Here is a 22327-nt window from a genome sequence, read left to right on the forward strand (position 1 = left end):
TTATAACGAAATACACGATTGAGGCAGTAAAATTTGTACTTAATTTAGATCTTCTTTTCCAACAATTGAAGTTCAAGTTAAAATGTAGCAGGTGGAAAAAATAATTTATTCAACTGTAAAATTAATTCATTTTGTATTTTTGTATGACACTAAATATAAATGTATCCAACATTTCGAATATGTGCAGAGAATAAATATTTTTCTACTATAATATTTTGAATCCGGATTACTTGAAATTGGGAACCGTTTAGTCAGAGTGATTCCGTTACTTTTCATCGTACCCTAATCAGAAATATGCCAATAATTCAAACCAACCCATCGTCGATACAAAATGGATTTTCTGTTTTGATAATAATCCGTAACAACAGGATTTCTTAAACATCTGTTTAAAAGAAAAGAAAAAAAAATGATCGCCCATGTTCTCAAAGTTTTCGGTGCAATGTTTAATGAAGAAACATTTTTCATTTATGCAAATCTATAAATTTTCAAAATACGAACTAAATTTTTTAAAACCTTGGGTAAGTTTATTTTACAGTTCTTTAATAAATTGGTTATAAAGAGGAGGTCTTATTAAAGTCGGATCTATTTTTAATTTTAAGAGAAATTTGGAAACGAATTTGACGTTTAAGATATAATTACATATCTTTATTGCACAATAATCAATTAAAAGTAAGAAAATAAATAATTTGATTGTACCCGTGCCTATGTAACATTATACATGCACGTATGAAGTTTTAATTTCATAGGAATTTGGACCTTGACATACAACAGTAAAAGTATTTATTGATAAGGGGGGATGATACGTTAGATATTTCTTCCAACGGAAAATGAGATCCAACCAATGAAAGAGTCAATTCTAAGGCTTCATTTTAACTAGACATAAAACACAAACAACGTTAAAACACTTTCTTGTCAGATAGATCGGCTTCCCGAATGACGAGTTTAAAAATAGATGATCTTATATCGGGATTACAGGGTGCAACATTGGCTCCAGAAAAGGTTAGTCACACCCAATTTTTCACTGTAACCTCCCCAAGGAAGTTGCAGTATTTAAATACATGTTTCAATGAATGAAAACACAATTGTTCAATTTCGACAGTAATGTGAAACAAAAAATCAAAATATGACATTGCAGACTTTTAAGAGTAATGGAAATTCTGAGGTGAGGTGATAAATGTCATCACAATATTTTATACTTTTTTTTAAAAGTATTTAAGTAAAGAGTGTTAAAAGTATTAATGTTGGAAGTTGTAACTTTCTGGTAGGTGATCGGATTCACCAACTAGCAAATGGTTAGGTTGTTTGATTCGGTTTAGGATGTCTTTACTGGTGAATGTCTTACTGCAATAGAATAGATCTTTCCAGTCACTTCCATCATAAAACTTTCTTACTTTCCAAAGAATAGTGCTTGGGAGTGAATGACTATAATAGAAAATTCTTCTTTGGGTTGTGTTGCACCTCCTAAACATAAAGAAACAAGGAAGAAAGTGCAGTATTTTGTAACCTTGTATTGAATTTTAGTTGCTTTATAGGGATGCTTTTTATTTTGTTATGTCTTTGCTGTTAATTATTTATTCAACTTTCGTATTAGTTGTTGTATTAATAGTGTAATAGTAAGATGTAACGCACTAACAGCTGTTGTTCAGATACAGAAAAATGGTACTCCCAATTAATTTTGCTTAAAATAAGCAAAATTGTGTTGGTACGTTTGTCCACATTATGAACAGAATTTATGTACTACAGAATTACTGTTTTGAAACATTTAATATTGACTGTTTATTAGCAATTTGCAAACTAAAGCATAAGTAAATTTATACTTATATTTATACTGAGGTGTAGATTTATCGAAAGGGAACAGTGCCACGTTCTTGGACTGGTTTATTACTCTTCTGACAGATTTCTTGAGTTAACGGCGTTTGAAACGTCTGGAAGGATTCCAAGGATGTTACAGATAAAATATTGTTTTGATGTGCCTAGTTTATTGTGGAATCTGTTATTAAGTTGAGTTGGGTCTTTTACGAATGGTATGGTGTGAAGTCGCGTTTGTTATGTAGTAAGATCTTTGCATGGCTAGTAGGGACCCTCATAAATGTTTACTACAGAACATGTAAAAAAGAAAGTATTGATAAATTCTAGAAAAAAAACATATTTTTGTTATCCAGGGTCTTTTTGTGTATCCATGACTTTGAATACGTTTAAGTAACTCAGAATTTGAAGGAAGTATGTATATTTTTTAATATTAGATGGACACGGAAAAAGTATGGGATTTAGCATAAAATTTATGTAATTTTTTTAGTTATCAACTTCGACAGTAATGTGAAAAAAAAATCAAAATATGATATTGCAGACTTTTCACAAGTATGATTGAATATTTCAGACAGAATATTTAATAATTGTTTTTGGTGATTTATTAATTAATTAAGAAAGAAAGAATATTGCCAATTTCAGTCATTTGAAATCATTTTCAGTCAGATGAAATTGAAAGTATTCTTTTTCCTTACAGAATATTTAATTTTAATTAACATAACTCATATGTTAAATCATAGTCTCTATTTAGAAGCAAACTGATTTTTTTCTACTATTCAAGAGGACATTTTATACAAAGTTAGATGCAATCATTCGTGAGTATTTTTTGTGGGATATCTGCAAACAAAATAAATTTAGTACAATAGGATAAAAAAATAAATACCAGTTTTCAGTCGTGATACATTTATTCTGCCGAGCTTTCGACCTAGGGACTAGGTCATCTTCAGGGCTAGTTTACAAAGTAATATTTTACATTACAAGGTTTGTGTATCTTCTGTCTTACACTTGACAAGACAGAAGACACACCAACCCTGTAATGTAAAATATTACTTTGTAAACTAGACCTAAAGATGACCTAGTCCCTAGGTCGAAAGCTCGGCAGAATAAATGTATCACGACTGAAAACTGGCATTTATTTTTTAATCCTATTGAAACTATGAATCAGTCACCAAAAATAATGAACAGCTAAATTTAGTACTTCAAATGAATTAATAGAATTTACTTAATAAGAATAATAATGATGGTTATGGTTTTTTCGACCGTTGTTGATAGATGATTTTTGGTGAATATCGAGGTGCGGTCTTAAATAAAACAACTTTTTTGCTTTATACCAACGTTTCGGTAATTTTTACCACCTTCTTCAGGGTTTGTACAAAAGGAATATTATAAAATCAATTGCAAAAATTGTGATGCCACATACGTCGGACAAACATCACAATATCTAAACAAGAGACTATACCAACACCAATACGATTGCAAAACTAAAAAACCTAATGATACCTTGTCTGCTCTCACCAAACACCATCTAGACTTACAACACGAATTTGACTTTGACAACACCTCCATACTTGCAGCTAACACCCACAGAAACAAACGAAACATATTACAAATGATACACATTAATAAACAACAAAAATCTATCAACTTTAGGACAGACACGAACAATCTTTCAAATTTTTACAATAACATTCTTCAAACAGTAATTTAACAAATTACTCACCACATTCCTTAGGTTTTTCCAGCCCTATTGTTTTCACCCCTCCCTTACCTCTATATCTCCTTAACAAAAACTTACAGTTTTAAAAGTTAAGTATAAGGGTTGATTAAACGCCAAAAGGTACACAAATCAGCAGTTCCCAACATTTCATTAATACTTCATTGATATAATTTAAGTAATTTTACTGCATTAACTTTTCCTTCACATTTTTTAGAATTTATTAGATGTCACAGACCCTTATGCTGGCCATTTTCGTCTACAAAATATTTACTCAAGTAGCACACCATATAACTTAGATTGACTGTAATATCTATTTATCTATAATAATCAAACTATTAATCACAGGTTAAAAAGAAAACGTTATAAAAAATAAAAAAAACTTATGAGGCTAAAAAATTCATAAACTTTTTTAAAAAATGCTTACACCAACATACATCAATGATTTTATTTATTTATTTTTATTTTTAAATAAAAATCATTGGTTTATTTCATTCTTCGATTAAAGTAATTGTTACTTTATGTAGTAGTCAAACGTTTGTAATAATAAGTAATAAATAATCTGGCTTTATCGCAAATAATATAGTTTTCTTCAATTACATTCTCAATCTAGGTGTTCTTCCCACAATGTTGTATATATGTAATATAAATAAATAAGATATGCATATTTTTAGGACAGCTAATTATTCCAGTATTTTACCATAAGTAAAATTAGGGGGACTAAATTAAATTACAATTGAGAAATGAGTAAATATTGTTGAATAATCTACTTGTTATTAACTGTATGTTATTTGTGCTCACGAATATTTCGGTAAGACGAATTCAAGACTGAAATATTGTTTTGAATCCTCTGTGATTCAAATTTAAACAGTAGCCGACTCTAACTTAGTCTTTTTCTACTTTAACATGCATGTATATGTGACTACTCAGAAAAAAGGGCATATTAAAGATAAATCAGAAGAATAATTTGGAATAGAGTTAAAATAAAGTACCTATTTAATTACGAAGATATAATATACATTTTATCATAATTGTAACCAAATAATATCATGAATGAACTGGCCAGCATAAGGGTCTGTGACATCTAATAAATTCTAAAAAATGTGAAGGAAAAGTTAATGCAGTAAAATTACTTAAATTATATCAATGAAGTATTAATGAAATGTTGGGAACTGCTGATTTGTGTACCTTTTGGCGTTTAATCAACCCTTATACTTAACTTTTAAAACTGTAAGTTTTTGTTAAGGAGGTTTTTGTACCTTTTGGATAGATTTTCCTTTTTCTCTATTTGCAAAATTACGTCTGCTTTACAGATTTTTTAAAATTTGATCATTTGATCAATTCTATCATTATAACCTGATAAGGTGTTAAATCGGAACCGTAACTACCACTGGAGAGATCTTCTTAAAGAATGATTATAGTTGCGGTCCCCAAACCATCCTCAATAAAAATTTTTTTTAGAAAGCGTTTTGAATAAAATAGGAAGGTATTTGTACGTAAATAGCAAAATTAAACTGCGATTTCAGTACTTCCTTTTAAGAGGAGCAAGAAAAATAAACTGCGATTACAGCACTTCTCCCTAAAAGGCAAAGATTTTGAATCGAACGACAATTCATTGATGTAAATCGGTTCACTCATTGTTAATTTTAACGATTGCAGTACTTCCCTTAGTAGGTGTAAGAGCATGATGGCACTTCACAGCCACGTAGAGGAGCTTTAATCACTTTTTCATGCTAAATTTTATCAAAATCGGACTAAGCGTTGTAGAAATATTGGTAATAATAGTTTTAGAAAGGGCCTTATTTGGGTGGGGCAAACTTCCCTCCTTATGAGGCATAGCGTCGAGACTTTTAAAGTGCAAATCTGTACAAAATTTCGATTCGAATGACACTTCATTCATGAAAATCGGTTCACGTGTCGATAATTTGAAACGATTGCTATACTTCCCCTTAACAAGTGTAAGAGCAGATCGTCGCTTTATTGTTACGTAGGGGAGCCCTAACTCTATCATCCTACCAAATTCTATCAAAATCGGGCCAAGATTTACAGAGTTATTAGTAATAATAATTTTGGAGGGGGCCTTACATAAAGGGGGCTAACTCCTCTCCCATTCGATGTACAGTATCGAGACCCCCAAAAGGCACATCTACATAAAATTCCAAATCGAATGACACCTCATTCATGAAAATCGGTTCGCGCGTTTAGGCGCTACGTTGTTTACAAAAAAGGTAACGAGAAGAAGAAGAACAAGAACAAGAACATTTTTTGAAAAAGCCGTTTTTGCACATTTTTGGCAACTTTTTTCTCGAAACCTATTAGATCTGGGTGGTTGCAAAAAAATTACAGTTATAAAGGAGGGTTTGGAGTAAGATTTAAAGAAAATTTGGGAATTTTATCTTTTATAGAAAAATAGAAAAAAATTGTCAAAGTTGGGTGTTTTTCAACGTTACGCTTTTTCGTGCAGTTTTTGATGGTCAACCCTTATACAACTGTCCTACCGGACAGTTTTAATAAACCCGCTTTTCCGTGAATTCTTTAACAGTTATGATGATATACTCGCAGCTCTACATTAAACCTCACAAAAATTATTTTTATAATGCAAGTCTTTTCAAATTATATTTATCTTTCTATTCAATTTTATGTTTTAGAAATAATTTTTATTTATTTTTTTTATTTTTTCAATTTTATCTATATTAGTGTAATATTCCTTTTGTATAGACCCTGAAGAAGGTAGTAAAAATTACCGAAACGTTGGTATAAAGCAAAAAAGTTGTTTTATTTAAGACTGCACCTCGATATTCACCAAAAATAATGATAATAATAATAAAAATTAACTTAACTAGTTCTTATTTGCAAAAACAGAAGGCCAAATTTGTCAAAAAAAATATTCGTATTTATAATTAACTATATACATTTTAAAATCTTGTACTGATAAGAGGTCATAGAGAAGGGGTAATTTTAAGAGTATCGCTTATCACTTAGCTATTGATAAGAGGGATTGTAGACAAGTTTTGTTTGTCAGTATTCCATAGTTTTTTAAGAAAGATGCTATGGTGTTGTTAGGAGTAAAAGGTTGGACTGGCGTCAATCTTCTCTCTGGTGAAAAGTTATTTCAAGTAAGTTAATGAGCACACTAATTTGCCAAAATCTAAAAATGGTATTAACATGCTTAATAATTTCTTATTGAAAATTTACAATCGATTTTAATGGAGCGTCCGTTTCAAATAATGATACTGGGATTGAAAGGTTTTTTGTGTACCGTCATCTTTTCTATTCCCCAATACGCACATATTTCGATGAGATATCCTTAATTTAATTACTTGGCAAGTTAATACTTTGTTATTTATCTTTTAAGCTTTCGAGTGTGAGTAGTTGAAAAAATTACAGGAGCTCGAACTTATTCGTTCAAATACTAAATTACGCGTATACTTTAAGAACGGTTTTCATTTTTGAATTTTTTCACAAATGACTGCATAGATATTTTGTGCGTTTTAGACCTTAGGACGTGACTGAATTTTTTCATTTTTTCAGCACCTAGCTCAGATCCAAGCTCTCCTTGGTGTCCCTTTATCCCAACTCTCAGAGACATATCTACCATCAGAAAAGTTTAAGTTGATTATAAAAAATTCAAGTTTTCTAAAATCAAGAAGGCAAGGACTCACTTGGGTGTGTAGTATTTGCTTTTATCACCTAAAATAAAAGGATAATGAATAAACATTTATTAATGACTGCGAGAGAAAGTAAAAACAAACATAATTGCAGACTAATTCCAGAGAGCGAATGAAAATTGAACATCAAACTTTGCCAACACATTTTTGACAAAAGAATAGGCTTCCCAATTTTAAAGTAAGATAAGTACATACTAGTAAGTTGTTATTTTGATAGAAGTTTATGTTAACACAGTAATTGTAAGTTTGAAAAAGATGTGTAAATCAACTTGGTACTTGAGAAGGAATTCACTATCATTTAAGGAGAATTGGAAGCGCGGCGCGTACATGAAAGGAATATGTATTAGAATCTTGAATTTTTTTCTTCAAGGCATATGTCCCTACCTAATTTAAGAATACAGTTGTTTTTTAGAAAGAATGATTGTATGAGATCCTTTTTAGTGGGATTTTCATAGGGGTTTTCTCTTAGTTATTACGATTTAGCAAACATAATAGATCGTGCCAAGAATTTGCTGTGTATTCAGCATTACTGAAGTTTTAATGATAATTTCATAATTAGACCCTTCAATTTCACATTAATGGGATGTTTAAAGAGAAGATGTATCTCATAATTCGAATAGGCTATTCTAAAATGTAATTTTTGACATTGTCTAGATGTATATACAATATTCATTTCTAGGATATATATTTCTCTCTAAAACCATGCTGGTAGTGTGAGGTCAGACTCCACTCATAACTCCAGTCTTATTCAGACGTCAAGTCGCTAATTAATTACATCCTGATAAGGATAGATCCTTATTCGAATCCAAGAGAAACATAATTTTTAGAATCATCCAGTGACGTTATCAACTTAGTGATGTATGAAGTAAGGGATATCAGCGCAAAATTTAAGCAAAGATAAAATTAATATATGTATTTATCGATAATGTTAATTACTCAAGGATTTATGATGACCTTTCTGTATGTTTGGCTGCCATATTTTCTCTTGTCTCATTTAATGAAGAATAGCTAGAGGAATAGTTTACATTATATTTATGTGATTTAAAGAAAAATTGCAATGACCCAAGATTAAATTTGATAAGAAATTTGTTTTACGATTTATTGAGGACAATGATACAAAAAAAATATTTTAAATTTATATTCAATGTCAATGTTTCGACAATGTCTCTCTCAAGGCAATCAGGGAGGTTTTTTGTATTATGTGAATATTAATTTTATAAATTAATATATATAATTAATATATAAATATATTAACAATTTATAAAATTAAAAAAGAATTTTTCTGATAAAATAAGGAAGTACCTTCAATGGAATGGTTACTTACATAGATGGGATAACAAATAAAGAGGTAGCATTAAGCAAGGGAAAATTTTCAGACTGTTCATACTTCATTATTTACTCTCTGAATCCTCTTTAAAACGGGATTCCGAATTAAGGTTTTAGTTTTTGACATTTCCTCAAAAATGATTGCTCTGTCAAACTTTCTACAAGTTCCTTTAAATCTTAATACATACATATGTTAAGTGTGTAATACATTTTTTTTTACAATTATACAACTGTCCTACCGGACAGTTTTAATGAATGTATTCATGGAAAAATTGGTTGAAAGGGTTATCTATGCTACACTGACCTTATTCCTTACTCGAAAGCGTAAGGGTTTCAATAGTTCATGAAGTGTAAAATGCATGTTAACTTGAATTCAATTAATTGCTCCATGATATCCTTTCATGTTTTTAGATTCGAACTATTTCGGGCTACCTTTAAATTCAATTGATCAGTTAATGGAGCAAGTGAATGAATATCTGACATCGGCAGCTATAAAACGTTCCAATGAACACCTTTTATTTATAAATATTACGAATTTATAAGTATTTTTATAAACAATTTTTAGTTTCACTCAGAGTGCAGACATCAATGTTTATGTTAGTGTTGCAGAGTATACGTTAATCTTATCCATAGAATCTTTATTTTAGACATTAGTATTTTTCAATTTAAAATACATTTATGTGATTAGTTGATTTCACGCGCATTTAGAAAAAGTGTAATTTTATTAAATTATTAAACATACCGTTTTAGGAATTTTATTTTTTCTTTCTTCTAGGCACGAGGACATCAAAGAGTTCCTTCCGGATCTAGAGAGTTCCATGAAGTAACTAAAAGAGATGCTCAAGTAAGGTTACAAGCAGAGTTGGACAAACTTATTGAATCTTCAACCAATGAAGCATCTAAACAAGGGTGCAAGAAAGAACTGGATGGCTTTGCTAGACTCTTCGATAGGTAAGTGAGACACTTTCCAGAAATAATTACTTGAATGGGTATATCCAAAAGTTTCGGCCTATCACGAAAAATCGCTCCAATTTTAAAAGCCATTAATAGTTATAGTGGCTTCTACGAACGATTAAACGAATGGTTAGTTTTAAACTCTGACTGCGCCAATTCTTTAGAAGCAAACGCTTGAATCATACTTGATAAGCGAGCTCCGATAAAGGAGAAATATGACACCACTAAGAAGATCTTGCTAAAAATCTTGTAGGATTGTAAAGAGAGTCTTTTTATTTGCCTTCAACGAAAAGAATTCCGTCATAAAAAAAATAGCATTCGTTTCTTCTGCACCACTGCAAAGTTCATTAAAACAGAAGAGACGAGGCATTTTGAGTCGGTGTGTACGCCTATTAAATTACGAAGCTCCTGATTGCCCGCTGTTGCTACAAAGACTGCAAGAAATAAGTAAATTTCTTCCAAGAAATTTAGAATTCATGATAAATTACATGTCAATCCTCCAAATTGTTTTGATGGAGTATCCTCATTATTTAACTTTAAATTTTGCCTATATCAATGTTCCCAGAATAAGATCACTTTCATAAAATTTATTCAAGGGTTGTCATTCTACCAACTGTTTTCTGAACCTATAGAAACTCATTATTTTTCAGGTTTCTCAGAGATACTGGACCCTCGGTGGTCTGGGAAAAAATACAAAAGTTACCTGAAGGAGCCGTAAGTATTTAAGTGCTACCTTATTATGAATTTAAAGCTTGGTAGATTACATTTGACCCTCATAATATAAATTTTGTGTGCATATACATTTTGAATATAGACGCGACAAGCTCACGGGCGTCTGGAACATTATCAACGAATTGATGCCCTCATACAATGTTCTCATGAAAAACATTTCTACAGTAAGCTGTAGAGGCTAAGAAAAGTCAAAGGGCGGTGGGCCTGGAATTGAATATCTTGCGTAATAAATTTAATTTGATACAGGTTCATTATCTTTAAAAAATAATTGATGTAGCAAGATATACGTCAAAAAAATTTTAACTTCGAAAGAATGTTTTGCTGTTTGCAGAGGATATAATTTAAAATTGTGTAACTCATCTAATATAGATGAACGTAATCGAAATAAACACCGTTCGCATATCAAGCACTTCTTTGGAAACAAGGAAGTAGCCCAGTTATCCCATCGCTGTAAAAATTGGTTCCTCGAGATTTTAAAAATGCTTTTTTTTTTGGCAGGTTCTCATTGCTGAAAGTAAACTAGTAAGTAAAAACTATATCCAGATCGCTGATATAGTTGGCGAGATGATTGGGGAATGTGGTCCGATCGTTCAAATCATACCAACTTGAGTCTGCTTAGAGGTATTCAATTTCAAGGATGCCTTTAAAGACAGCACCGAAAATTCCATCCAAGTTGATATAACCCACTTATCAGCGTTATATTGGAGCAACAATAAGTTCTTCCATCTCTGCTAACTAGTACTTGTGGACTAATCCAGTTCTATTACCTACCTACCTACCCATGGCGCTATGGCCCTACAAGGACCAAGGCCTCCTCCACTATCTTTTGCTATTCGGCTTTGTCGTAGGCGATCCTCCACCATCTTCTGACACCAATCCCTCTCAAAACTTCCTTCCACACCATCTAACCATCTCATACGAGGCCTCCATCTGTTACGGCTTTCTCCTCACTTTCCCTCCAAAAGTCACCTTGGAATTCTGTTATGTGGCATTCTTTCGACCTGTCTAAGCCACCTTAACTGGTTCTTCCCTACAAAAGATACCAGGTCTGGTTCCCCTAACATCTGCCGAAGCTCTTCATCTTTTCTAATCCTCCAGTGCCCACATTCGCAGACAGGTCGAAATATTCGTCGAATAACTTTTCTTTCCCATATGTTAAGAAGTTTTGCGGTGGCTTATGTTCCCAACTTTCACAACCAGGCCGAATTGTTGTTTTAAATAAGGACCTTAGCTCTGCGGCTTCAAATTTCAACGGCTTCTGGAGAGCGTAGAAACATCTGTTGCCTGCCGCCGAAGTGCTTTTATTTCTTCTGCAGTTTTTTTTGTATAATGTTTGTGATATTGTAATTTGTCTCCCTGAAAGATAAAATTTTGCTAAATTATTGATCAAAAATAAAAGAACAGTAGAATAGCTTAATTTTCTGAAAAAAAATTCCATTTTTTAGAATAAAAATTATTCTGGAAACTCAATTCATAACCTAAATTTACTTATTTCATAAAATGCTATGATATGGAGTGAGGGCTCTTTTACAAACAATAGCAAGCAATTTAGTTTTCCCACACTTATTATGTTCATATTCGCGAAAACTGCAGATGTCGTGTGACGAAAGAAAAAGTGTAGATTTAGAAACGCGCAGCCTTGAACGATTGCGCTTTGCTTTGTTATAAAAAATTACAATTGCAGCCATGGAAAGTAAATTAATAATTGTCCATTACTTCATCAACAGTTTCTAATTATGTATACTAATAATATTTTTAATTTTTATGCCTTTCCTAGGTGCGTGATTACAAAACCTTAAATCGTCCTTCCTTAGATGAATCAAAAGCTATGCTTGAGAAGCTGATAGTTGTGAAATTAAATGGAGGTTTGGGCACAAGCATGGGATGTCATGGCCCAAAATCTGTGATAGCAGTCCGTAGTGAATTGTCCTTTTTGGATCTCACAGTCCAACAGATACAGGTATGATTAAAATGTTATTATGTTTGTTAATATTATTTATACTATTATATCTGTTACTTTTAAGATAACAAATTTAAGGGCAAGAAATATTTTGAAGTTTTAATATCATATATCAAAAATTTATCAGTAAATATCTAATAAAATTACCGACCTTTTCTTGTCATAGCATCTAAATAAAACCTACAAGACCAATGTGCCTCTAGTATTGATGAATTCTTTCAACACAGATGATGATACTCAAAAAATTATTCGTAAATACGAAGGATTGCAAGTAGAAATTTATACCTTCAATCAAAGTTGTTATCCAAGGATATACAAGGAGACTTTACTTCCAGTTCCGAAGCAGTGTGATATAAATAAAGATGCTGAGGCGTAAGTGTCTCTAATAGAATAAAAACTAATTAAGATAACAGAAAATGTAGTTACGATATTATGGTGGGATTATTGTCACAATTCTTCTTACAAAATTGTCATAATTCTTAAATCAAAATTATTCGTTATAGTGAGCCAGCCAAGTAGAACAATTTAGATTTTAGCCCAACCAATAATTTTATTGTAATGTAATGGAATGTAATTAAGTACTGTGTGGATATTTATTAATGATTAATTGATTTAAAACTGCGTATAGTGAAGTTTACACGATTCTGTCTACAATGCAATTTTTAGGCCTTGAAAGAAAGAAAAGAAAATTGCTAAAACTTCAGCGAAAATGGTATTGTTCTCCTCTAAGCTGGTCTCACTAACTTAGAAAACATCCTTTAATGGCTCTGAAATAAGTATAAATTACATAAGTGCTATATTCATTTTTTTTTATTTCTTTCGTATAGGACGGTACGACCTAATGAGGTCATCTTAAATCGGTATGTCAGTTCCCTTATGTCAGCAATTGTTAAAAAAGAAAATGAATTCAAATCGAACAAGGATGTTGAAATATTCAAGCCATTATGACACACAGAGAGAATGCAAGTTGTTAAGCCAGTAAGAAGCCTAATTAAACTGTGCAGCTTTTTTAAAAAAATGTGTATTTAACCTGTTCTTCAGCGAAAATAACTTCGAAATATTCCAAGTTATTACTAAGCTCGGTGAGAAAGAATATTTTAAAACAGAAAGATGTCCCTTGTTTATTTCAGCAAGTTTAGAATACAGATAGTCCACAAACAAACGTAAAAAGGAATTTTTGAGAATGGAAATTTACCAGTGATGTTAAGCTTTTTACAAAATTATTTGTTAAGTCTTGGAAGGCAGTTTTATTGAGAGTAGATGGATGTCTCATTCACAATAAAATCTCAAAAAGTGAAAATTCTTATCAGTAAAATGAAATTTCTGTTTGAGGAATTTGGATCATTATCACATTTTATTTTTTGTACTTCCTCTACAAAAATCATTAGAAAAATATGTCTTAGTTTTTTCCTAAGAAACTGAGCTGAAACCTGGTAAAAACCTAAATGGTCATTGGGAATGACAAAACCCTCAGTTACGTTATGTATTAAGGCAATTTTTGACCAATGAAAATAAAAGAGTCTAAGCTTCCCTGATAAAAGTTGGGTCATCTGATATGAACCGAGTATTTTTTTTATTTAAACAATTTGACTTTTTTAAAAGCATGAGAAGTGTTTTTTTTTTGCATGATAAGAGAAGTTAATAGTTTTTTGGCAATGCCAAGGAGTAAAAATAGTTTATTTTCGCTTTTAGCTTTAGAGCGCTTTTCTTTCTCTTTTGTCGAAAAATTGTATTGTGTGTAGAATTTTTAATTTTTTAATAATAATTTTTGAATGAATGGAGTTACAATGTAATTTCATTTTTATTTCTTAACTTGGTTTAATTTTATTGCAATTAAAATTTGTCAAATAAACAAAAATGTTTTATTTTAGGTGGTATCCACCAGGGCATGGTGATTTCTACGAAAGCTTGCATAATTCTGGACTTCTTGACAAATTCATCAGCCAGGTAAATAGTGTACTTTTTCTCTTACAAGCAATCCATGGAGGTAATTACCACAAATTATAAGCGTTAACTTACTCGTTTCTCGCTAAAAGTTGATGGTGAAATAAGTTCGGATTAGACCTGCAACTTTCTGAAGTGAACTGAGTTTACAACCTCAGTGATAAATCATCCTTAAGAAGGAGGATATACTTTTATCTTTCTTCTAAGACCATAGAAAAAGTATTTGAAAACACTTTCATCTAGTTCAGCGCGGTTAATTCATCTGTTTAGGTTTTATTGAAGCAATTTTTTAAAAGTGCTTTGTTTATTTTTAGTTAGATAGTGAAATCATTTCGACATTGAATGGGTATTCAGTTCGATTTACTAAATTGAAAAAAAATATTTGCTTCTTTATAATGATATATTTACTTTAAACCGTACTTTTGGTAGAATATTTTATGGCAGCTTTTTGATTTTTAAAAAAGTTCGTCATTGTTTATTAATTATTTTTTATTATTTTCCTAATCTTTAAGAACCATTACTGTAAGTTGAGGAAGATTTCGCACGATTTTCCAAAATTCAAACTAAGACAAAGCACTTCTAAGTCGGACTGAAAAAATTAGCTTTTCGGAGCTCTATCAGTGTTGGTAGTAGTGTTCGAGCGCTTATTCCAGAATTATCGATCTTGAACTCTTGATGGCTAACAATCTGCGAAGATAGAAAACAAGGCTTTAAACTCCACTTGGGAGCTGATCTATATCAAACAGTTCGGGGTATCGCGGAAACATAAAATATTAACGGAACTGCTGTAGTGGTTAGTTTAAAGAGCATTGGGAAGGTGGAAAAGTAATGCTTGGTGATTTAGACGGTTAGCAAAAACTGTTAGTTTTAGAAGTTTGTTCTTCACCATACTTGCACCAAAAAAAAAAAACTATTTTTGATTGAATCATAACTTAGGATGAAAATTAGACTGAGCTATTGTAAATAATGTTCTGATCAGTGGTTGGACAAAGCTGAGTTTCCCAAATACGTCCTAAGGGCCAAAAACCCACAAAATTTCTTGGTATGGTTTGGTGATCGGCTGTTTTTCTAATCCACTATACGTTTTTTTTTTAAACCAGCGAAACTTTGAATGCAGAATGGTCTTTGAATTCAGAAATGAACGAAATGTGCTGGAAATTTCGCTAGCAATATTTTTTTATTGGTCAACTGATGGGACTGATCCTAAAAGATCTGAATCTTTTGCATGACAGTCTCCTCCTATATTTTTCACTAATCTTAACTCAAAAATTTAATTAGCTCTGCTTCATCCTTTACTCGTCAAGTTTCTAGAATCCCGAGGAGTCAATTTTCACAGTGATGAGATAAATCGACTTTTTGTTGTTGGCTAAGCTACGCTATTGCCATTTCGCTTAAATCCAACGAGTATTAGTTGAGTTTCACAATTTTAAAATATGTACACGAAAGACAAACTTTCTTTTCAACCAATGTAATACCTACTATTAGGAATATTGCTCTATTTAGCTGCTAAAAAGTATTATTCTAACTATAACTTTTTTAATAATTTTTATTAATTTAAGTATATTAATATCCAAAATTTATTAATTTTTATAAGTTTATTTACAATATTTACGAAATGTGATAACTCAAGCTGCTGCAAAATATTACTTCTTTCTTATTCATTCCTGGGAGCTTATCATCTTCGATGTTGATGCTGAATTAAAAAAAAAAAAAATTTGGTTCAAATGTAGTTTATTAATTCTTACTACATTTTTATTTAATACTTTTGCTGAATTTTATACATTTCTCTCGAATAAGTTAATTTTAATGATTGATAAAACTAATGTTCTGTTGGACTCCTGTTTTTCCCTGCTGATATCTGCTGACTTTTGCCTAGTCTTTTCAATAATTTTTTATTTTTTGGTTAGATGCTCTTTGTTTCGGATTAACTATTTGAAAGCCCAACTTGCATTTCAAAAGGCACTTGGATTTTCCGATTTTTTGTAAAGCTGTAATCTAAGATTTGTTAAGGGCTTATTTGTTTTTATTAAGTTGTCTTGTTTTACTTCCTGAAATGATTTTTTGCTACTTATTATTTCTGCCACAGCTTTCTATCATATGGTTAATGTTGACTCAAATAAATTTTCCCTTTCTCAGTTTAATATGTTAGCCTTTTCATATCCGCTAACTTGGTTGGTTGACATCCTATTTTGCATGATAAATTTCTTGCTAAAATGTTTTCAGGGTCGTGATTATTGCTTTGTATCGAACATTGACAATCTTGGCGCCACTGTTGATCTCAACATATTCAATTTAATGGTAAACAACCCTTCTGGAACATCCACAGAATTTCTTATGGAAGTCACTGATAAAACTAAGGCTGATGTGAAAGTATGTAAAAAAAAGTTGCGTAATGTTGGTTTACCTGCCTGAGCCAGAGAAAGTTCCATTTTCTATTTTTTAGGGAGGCACTCTTATTCATTATGAAGATAAACTGCGGCTACTGGAAATTGCACAAGTACCCAAAGATCATATAGATGATTTTAAATCAGTAAAAACGTTTAAATTTTTTAATACAAACAATCTTTGGGTTAAACTTTCTGGTAAGAGAAATACATTTAATAATAAAATATACTTATATTCTAATGGTAGCCTCTGTTTCTTTGACTTTAATAAATTTAACTTTTGAGATTGTTGTAATAGATATAATATTTTTAACAAGATTTAGGTAAATATAAAGTTCATTAATTTAATACTTTTGCTTTAGCTATCAGGAGAATTATTACAGAAGCGTCATTAAATATGGAAATCATTGTGAATCATAAAACATTGTCCAATAATATAAACATAATACAACTAGAAACTGCTGTAGGAGATGCAATGAAGTGTTTCGAGGGATGCTTGGGTCAGTAATTTTCAAGATATCTTTTTGCAGCATTATTTTGAATGTAGATATTTTTTAGATAATTTTATTTTGTATTTAATTATAAAAAAGTGGTACATAAAAATCTCTAGCTAGGATACTAGTTTACAAGTTTGAAACCGAAAAGGATACCTACCGTATTATTATTTTGCATTTTCCGGGAGAGACCTAAAAAAGAAGTGATCGTACAAAGGATAATCGACCAACAATGAATGATTGTGATTACAACTATTTTACTACTGGCGACTTAAGGAACTTTGTGAAAAAGCAGATGCCTCGTCAAATGGGACTAATTAAGAGGAGCAATACTGAAAGAAGTACCTAACATATGTGTTGAAAATCTGGTTAGAACCGGTTTTGGATTCAAAAGTGTTATCGGTTGTTAGGGAAGAAACTAAGAGGCTCTCAACACGCTAACTGATATTAAGGACTAGAGCCACGAATTGACCTGAGCAGGCGACTGGTGGAACAAGTTGTTTTCTTAAAATTCAAATAGAATACGCTGCTTTCGAAAAGTCCATGAAAACAACTTGCATTATCTTGTATTTCAAATTTTACGTACTTTGTGGTGGTAGTGCGGTTACGATTAAGCTACTTAAGAGTTTTTTGAGCTTATATTGAGCTTTATTAAACATTGTTTATCATTTTATACCAAAAGTTTTTATTTTGAAACAATTTTTCAGGTATTAATGTGCCTCGTAGCAGATTCTTACCTGTAAAGAAAACTTCAGATCTAATGTTAGTGATGAGCAATCTATACACTCTGAATCAAGGTACTTTGGTTATGTCTCCGCAAAGAATGTTTCCAACTACTCCTTTAGTAAAGCTGGGGGACAAAAATTTTAGCAAGGTTATTAGAATGTTAATAGATGATTTTACTTACTTTAATTTAATTTGAAATTTTCATTATTTCAAATACTATAAAATTTCTTATTTTATTAATTTTTTTCTAAATTGGTTATATATACCTATGTAGGTGAGTGAATTCCTCTCTCGATTTGCTACTATTCCTGATATGTTGGAACTAGACCATCTCACTGTTTCTGGAGATGTCACATTTGGCAGAGGAGTTTGTCTTAAGGTGTGTAAGTTTCAGAAATATTTTTAGTACGATGAAACTTTTTTTTAAACCAGTTAAGCCATTCACCTAATGTAATTTTTTCCCTGGCAACTTTAACTTTTTTGGACCAGGTATTCCTTCTTTATTATTTGCCAAGACAATTTTTTTTACACACTAACCTCTTTCATTAACCTCATTACGAGCAACAGAAATAATTTTCAATCATTGAACCTTTTCAACAAATGGCACGTACTTAGAACTTCTTTATTGTAAAATTTTAAAATTTGGTACATCAATTCAGCCAATATTTTTTTTATGTTTAACATATGGGTCGTTTAACCTTCATAATTAAGTTATCCTAATTAGGACCACTTTTCTCTTATATTGTTACCATTCTCACATTTTATTAACTTTTACGTAATTAGGAAAACTAATCTAACGCCAACAGAGACAGTACTTTATTACTCGTTACTGGGACCACTTTACTCCTGCACCATACTAAGGTACCAATTTGCATTGAAACAAGAGAAAAGTGGACTTAATTTCGATGTAGTCCCCATTAAAGGCAAAATAGGTTACTATATGGTCGAATGAAAGAGATAAGTGCTCCTAATTCACTTGTAAGGTGACAGACTAATTAAGAGTACGAAAAGCTTCATTGTTATAAGATGGTTTGCGAAAATAGATCCTTGTTTGTTAATTGCTTGAAAAGATAATGTTCTTTATTCCTGTTTTTTATTTTTCTCCCACAATGATTCATATATGTGTGTATTACATTCAGGACAATTGGTAAATTCCATTGCTGTTCTTCCAAATTTATGATTCACAGTTTGTACCTTCCAAAGCTATGGGTTGGTAGTTTCAGTTCGTGCTCATATTTTGTTCCCCCGGTTGTTTTCAATGTTTTCAAGTATTTCAGACAGTTCTACAGATTTTGAGTGCGCATTCCTTGTTTGCCATTCGTAAGGAGAATAGAAGTTGAATCTAAAGTAATTTTGCTTAACGAAAGTTGTTAAAGCTATTAGTTTTGTTGCCTTATTGGTATGTGAGCTCTACTTTTAAACATCTAGTACGATTATGGTTAAACGATTTATCAAAAATTAAACTTTTCAACTCTTCAAAGTTTATTTTAAAAGTTAAGAATTTTGCTTCGTTCATTGCAGTCATAACTTTTTGCTGACTTTTATTGATCAAAAAGGAAAAAGGCTTGAGTTTTCTCTGTTTTCTCTTTTATTTTGGGATGGTATCGATATCGCCATTTCAAATCCGAAGATTAATTTGGTTGGGAAAAATGCTATATACGCTAAATGTAGTTGTTTTATTTAAGGGGGCTTTTAATAAATACAAACATTATCAATCAATTTTCAAATTGTAGGGTACAGTTATTATCATTGCGAATCATGGAGACAGAATAGATATTCCTGCTGGAGCTATGCTTGAAAATAAAATTGTATCAGGAAATCTCCGCATTCTGGATCATTGATTTTCAGCATTCCCCTTTTTTGTATATTATTTCATTTTACATCTACTAAAATAAACTATTTGTATTTTCATTTTTTTCTGTTATCTTAATTTTTGCAATGGATACACAACGTTAATTTGCAAGTAATTGTATTTTTATCTCTTGTTATTATAAAAGTTGGATTTGCATGCTGTTAAAGAACAAAATGATGTAAAGAACAGCTTATAAGAGATATTTGACTTTAATTTATGTTTTGTCTTTTAATTGGATTTCTTTGTAGAACAAACTGAATTGTTTTTTGAGTTGGTTACTTTGTGATATGATTAGTAAAAAATAAACCCATAATTTTTTGTTTCTAATGGTACAATATCATTTATTATAGTTCATTAAGTCCAGGAGTAAATTCTAGAAAATAGTGGGTCAGACCCCTGAGTCAGTTGAAAAGATCGGCAGCAGTTACTCTCATGATTAAATACATTATTGAAAAAGATATTTTCGGCATTTTTAAAGACCAATGTAGAATGAGGAAGCATACGTGGGTAAACCTGACAACGGATAACCTGCGTAGAATTCGCCAGTGAGAGAAGCAAGCAGTATCTTCTGCAGGTTTGGTGACAGTGTAAAGTACATGTATCGCTCGACTCTTCAAAAGAGAAAAAAAATACTTCAAGCATTATACCTTCGCCTTTCTCCAGACTTCTAAATCTTATGCAATCCGATAGAACTGGAGAAATATGGCCCCTATAATGCTCATGAGTCGAGCTGGCTTATGCTATTTGAACAATCCTGCAAGGAATCTAATCGATTCCTCATAAGAATTTTCCTGATCTAGTTTGAAACATTCTAAACAAAAATATTATTAAATTCATGGTAATCATTGTATTCATCATTTACCCCTTTACTTCTGCTTCATGTTCTTATCTCAAGTAAGGTTCGTGCTGTAAGAGCGAAATCTTTTTATTTGTTAGAAGCAGGAATTAAGATACATCCGCAACGGATATATTCATGTATTTATAAAATTACATTAGATTAGAGAAGTCATGCATCCCTCTTAGTTTAACTTTATTGGTTTGAGAAATAAATGCATCACTCCTTCATTTAGAAAGTATTCATTTCATTTTGGATAACAATAAATATCACTTTCAAGGAGATGATTGGTGTCTGAATTTTGTGTTAACCAAAAAGAGGATTTTAAGTACTTGCTTTTTAAGTATTTAAGAGACTAGATATGTAGGTTCAAGAAACCTTACGTTCTGAGTGCGATACCTTATTTTGTCTCCGTTACTGAATCATGGTGGGCAATGCAGGGAGGGAAACAACTACCAGTAATTAATGCGCAGGACTCAAAGTCAGATATGCTATTACTGAAATTAAAAGTATTATCCGAAACGGCGAAAACCCGTCAATGGAAGCTGAAATCCAGTTTTCATCTGGAAGAATAAAACAAAACAAAGTTATGAATTTTTAAATTTTGTGATGTTAGAAACTTCTTGATAGATCACTTTCACAAAACAAGCAGAAATGTCAAGAAGTTATTGTTTTAAGTACTTTCATAAATTTTCTCATTACCAAGTCCGGAAGGTGTGTATTGCATCTACTTGAAAATTCAATAAAAAAAGCACTCGGTACCGATAAATGTACTTTCTACTCTTTCCCAATAATATATAGGAAGTTGTGATGTAGTCCATACCTGAGATTCCAGCTTAGATCAGAAGCGATTTGAAAAATGAAAGGCGCAGTCATTAGAGAAGTATCAGCAAGTATATTTCGATGATAAAAGGAGCCCAAATTTTATGACAGGACTTTGTCAACGGTACTGGGATCACGGATTTGAAATATCTTTAGGTAAAAGAATCTAATTTAGCCATATATTTTAAAGAAAATTTGGAAATTTTATCTTTTATATTAAAAGAAAAAAAATGGTGAAGTTGGGTGTTTTTCAACGTTACGCTTCTTCTAGCAGTTTTTGTCGATCAACTCTTACACAACTGACCTACCGGACTGTTTTAATTTGTGCGAGAAAAATGTCATATCTGTAATGATTCGTTTGGCTTTTCTGTGTTTAACTCTGAAATACTTGTTTAAATTGTAGGTATCCAAATCTGGATCTTGTGTATATTCAAGCAATTTCCTCCAAATGCGCATATTGATAGACTGGGAATTAAAATTGAAGTCCCAATCAGGATATACCTTAAAATAAATATGAAACATTTGTTAACACTACAGAATATATTTAAATATGATGAGGTCCAAACTTAGCATTGCTAACATGAAAATCTAACAAACAAATACTAATTTAAAAACTCCTGACGTTGTTTAAACTAAATAGTGGATGTAGTTTGAAAGGTGACTGAGACTGAGTGACTGAGTCAGTAAATACAAACCTCGAAAAATCATAGTTTCATGATTGTGATGTTTCATGTGTTTCACGTGATTATGCTATGCGGGAAGGCATAAGAAATGTCTCTCAACTTAAGAAGAATATGCTGGTGGGCGTTTCTCACCTAATATGGCAATTATTATGTATATTGATTATCTTATCCAGCGTTGCATTAGGTTTCAAGCGCCAGATATTGTATGGGCTTCACGCAAGCTGGCGGCGATGAGGAAGTTAACATGTAGATGTTAACAAGCATTGGCTTGTAAACTAAATAAGAGAAAATTATTTTTTTCAGCAAGTAGTAATTAAATGTCCCGTAGTTTAATTGATATAAAATTCCAATATCAATAGAATTGATAACCACAAAATGGAGCAAAATTTGAGGAAGGGCATACCATTAGGATGGATTAAAGGGCAAT

At 31.4% G+C, this 22327-nt stretch overlaps 1 protein-coding gene and 1 long non-coding RNA gene across 8 annotated transcripts in view; one reads left to right on the forward strand and one right to left on the reverse strand.

The window, feature by feature from the left end:
- LOC141447220 (uncharacterized) overlaps window positions 1–22327 on the reverse strand; it is a 111093-nt gene that overhangs the window by 65833 nt on the left and 22933 nt on the right. The gene's annotated exons all lie outside the window — the stretch shown is intronic.
- On the forward strand, window positions 102–19887 carry UGP (UDP-glucose pyrophosphorylase). 7 transcript variants are annotated; one of them, XM_074113821.1, is made up of 13 exons: window positions 102–518; window positions 7052–7186; window positions 9290–9465; window positions 10119–10182; window positions 11978–12160; window positions 12327–12532; window positions 14032–14107; window positions 16328–16474; window positions 16548–16686; window positions 16851–16988; window positions 17690–17856; window positions 17983–18087; window positions 19442–19887. In XM_074113821.1, the coding sequence occupies exons 1-13, from the start codon at window positions 417–419 to the stop codon at window positions 19547–19549; spliced, it is 1746 nt and encodes a 581-aa protein (XP_073969922.1). In that variant the 5' UTR covers window positions 102–416; the 3' UTR covers window positions 19550–19887. The 7 variants fall into 7 exon arrangements, with proteins under 7 accessions (XP_073969922.1, XP_073969935.1, XP_073969941.1 ...); XM_074113833.1 differs by lacking the exon at window positions 102–518 and adding an exon at window positions 2595–2621; XM_074113827.1 differs by lacking the exon at window positions 102–518 and adding an exon at window positions 6556–6636.

The sequence above is a fragment of the Rhodnius prolixus genome, unplaced genomic scaffold, assembly GCF_049639745.1.
Source record: "Rhodnius prolixus isolate KJV_2025 unplaced genomic scaffold, Rpr scaffold_1, whole genome shotgun sequence".
NCBI lineage: Eukaryota > Metazoa > Arthropoda > Insecta > Hemiptera > Reduviidae > Rhodnius > Rhodnius prolixus.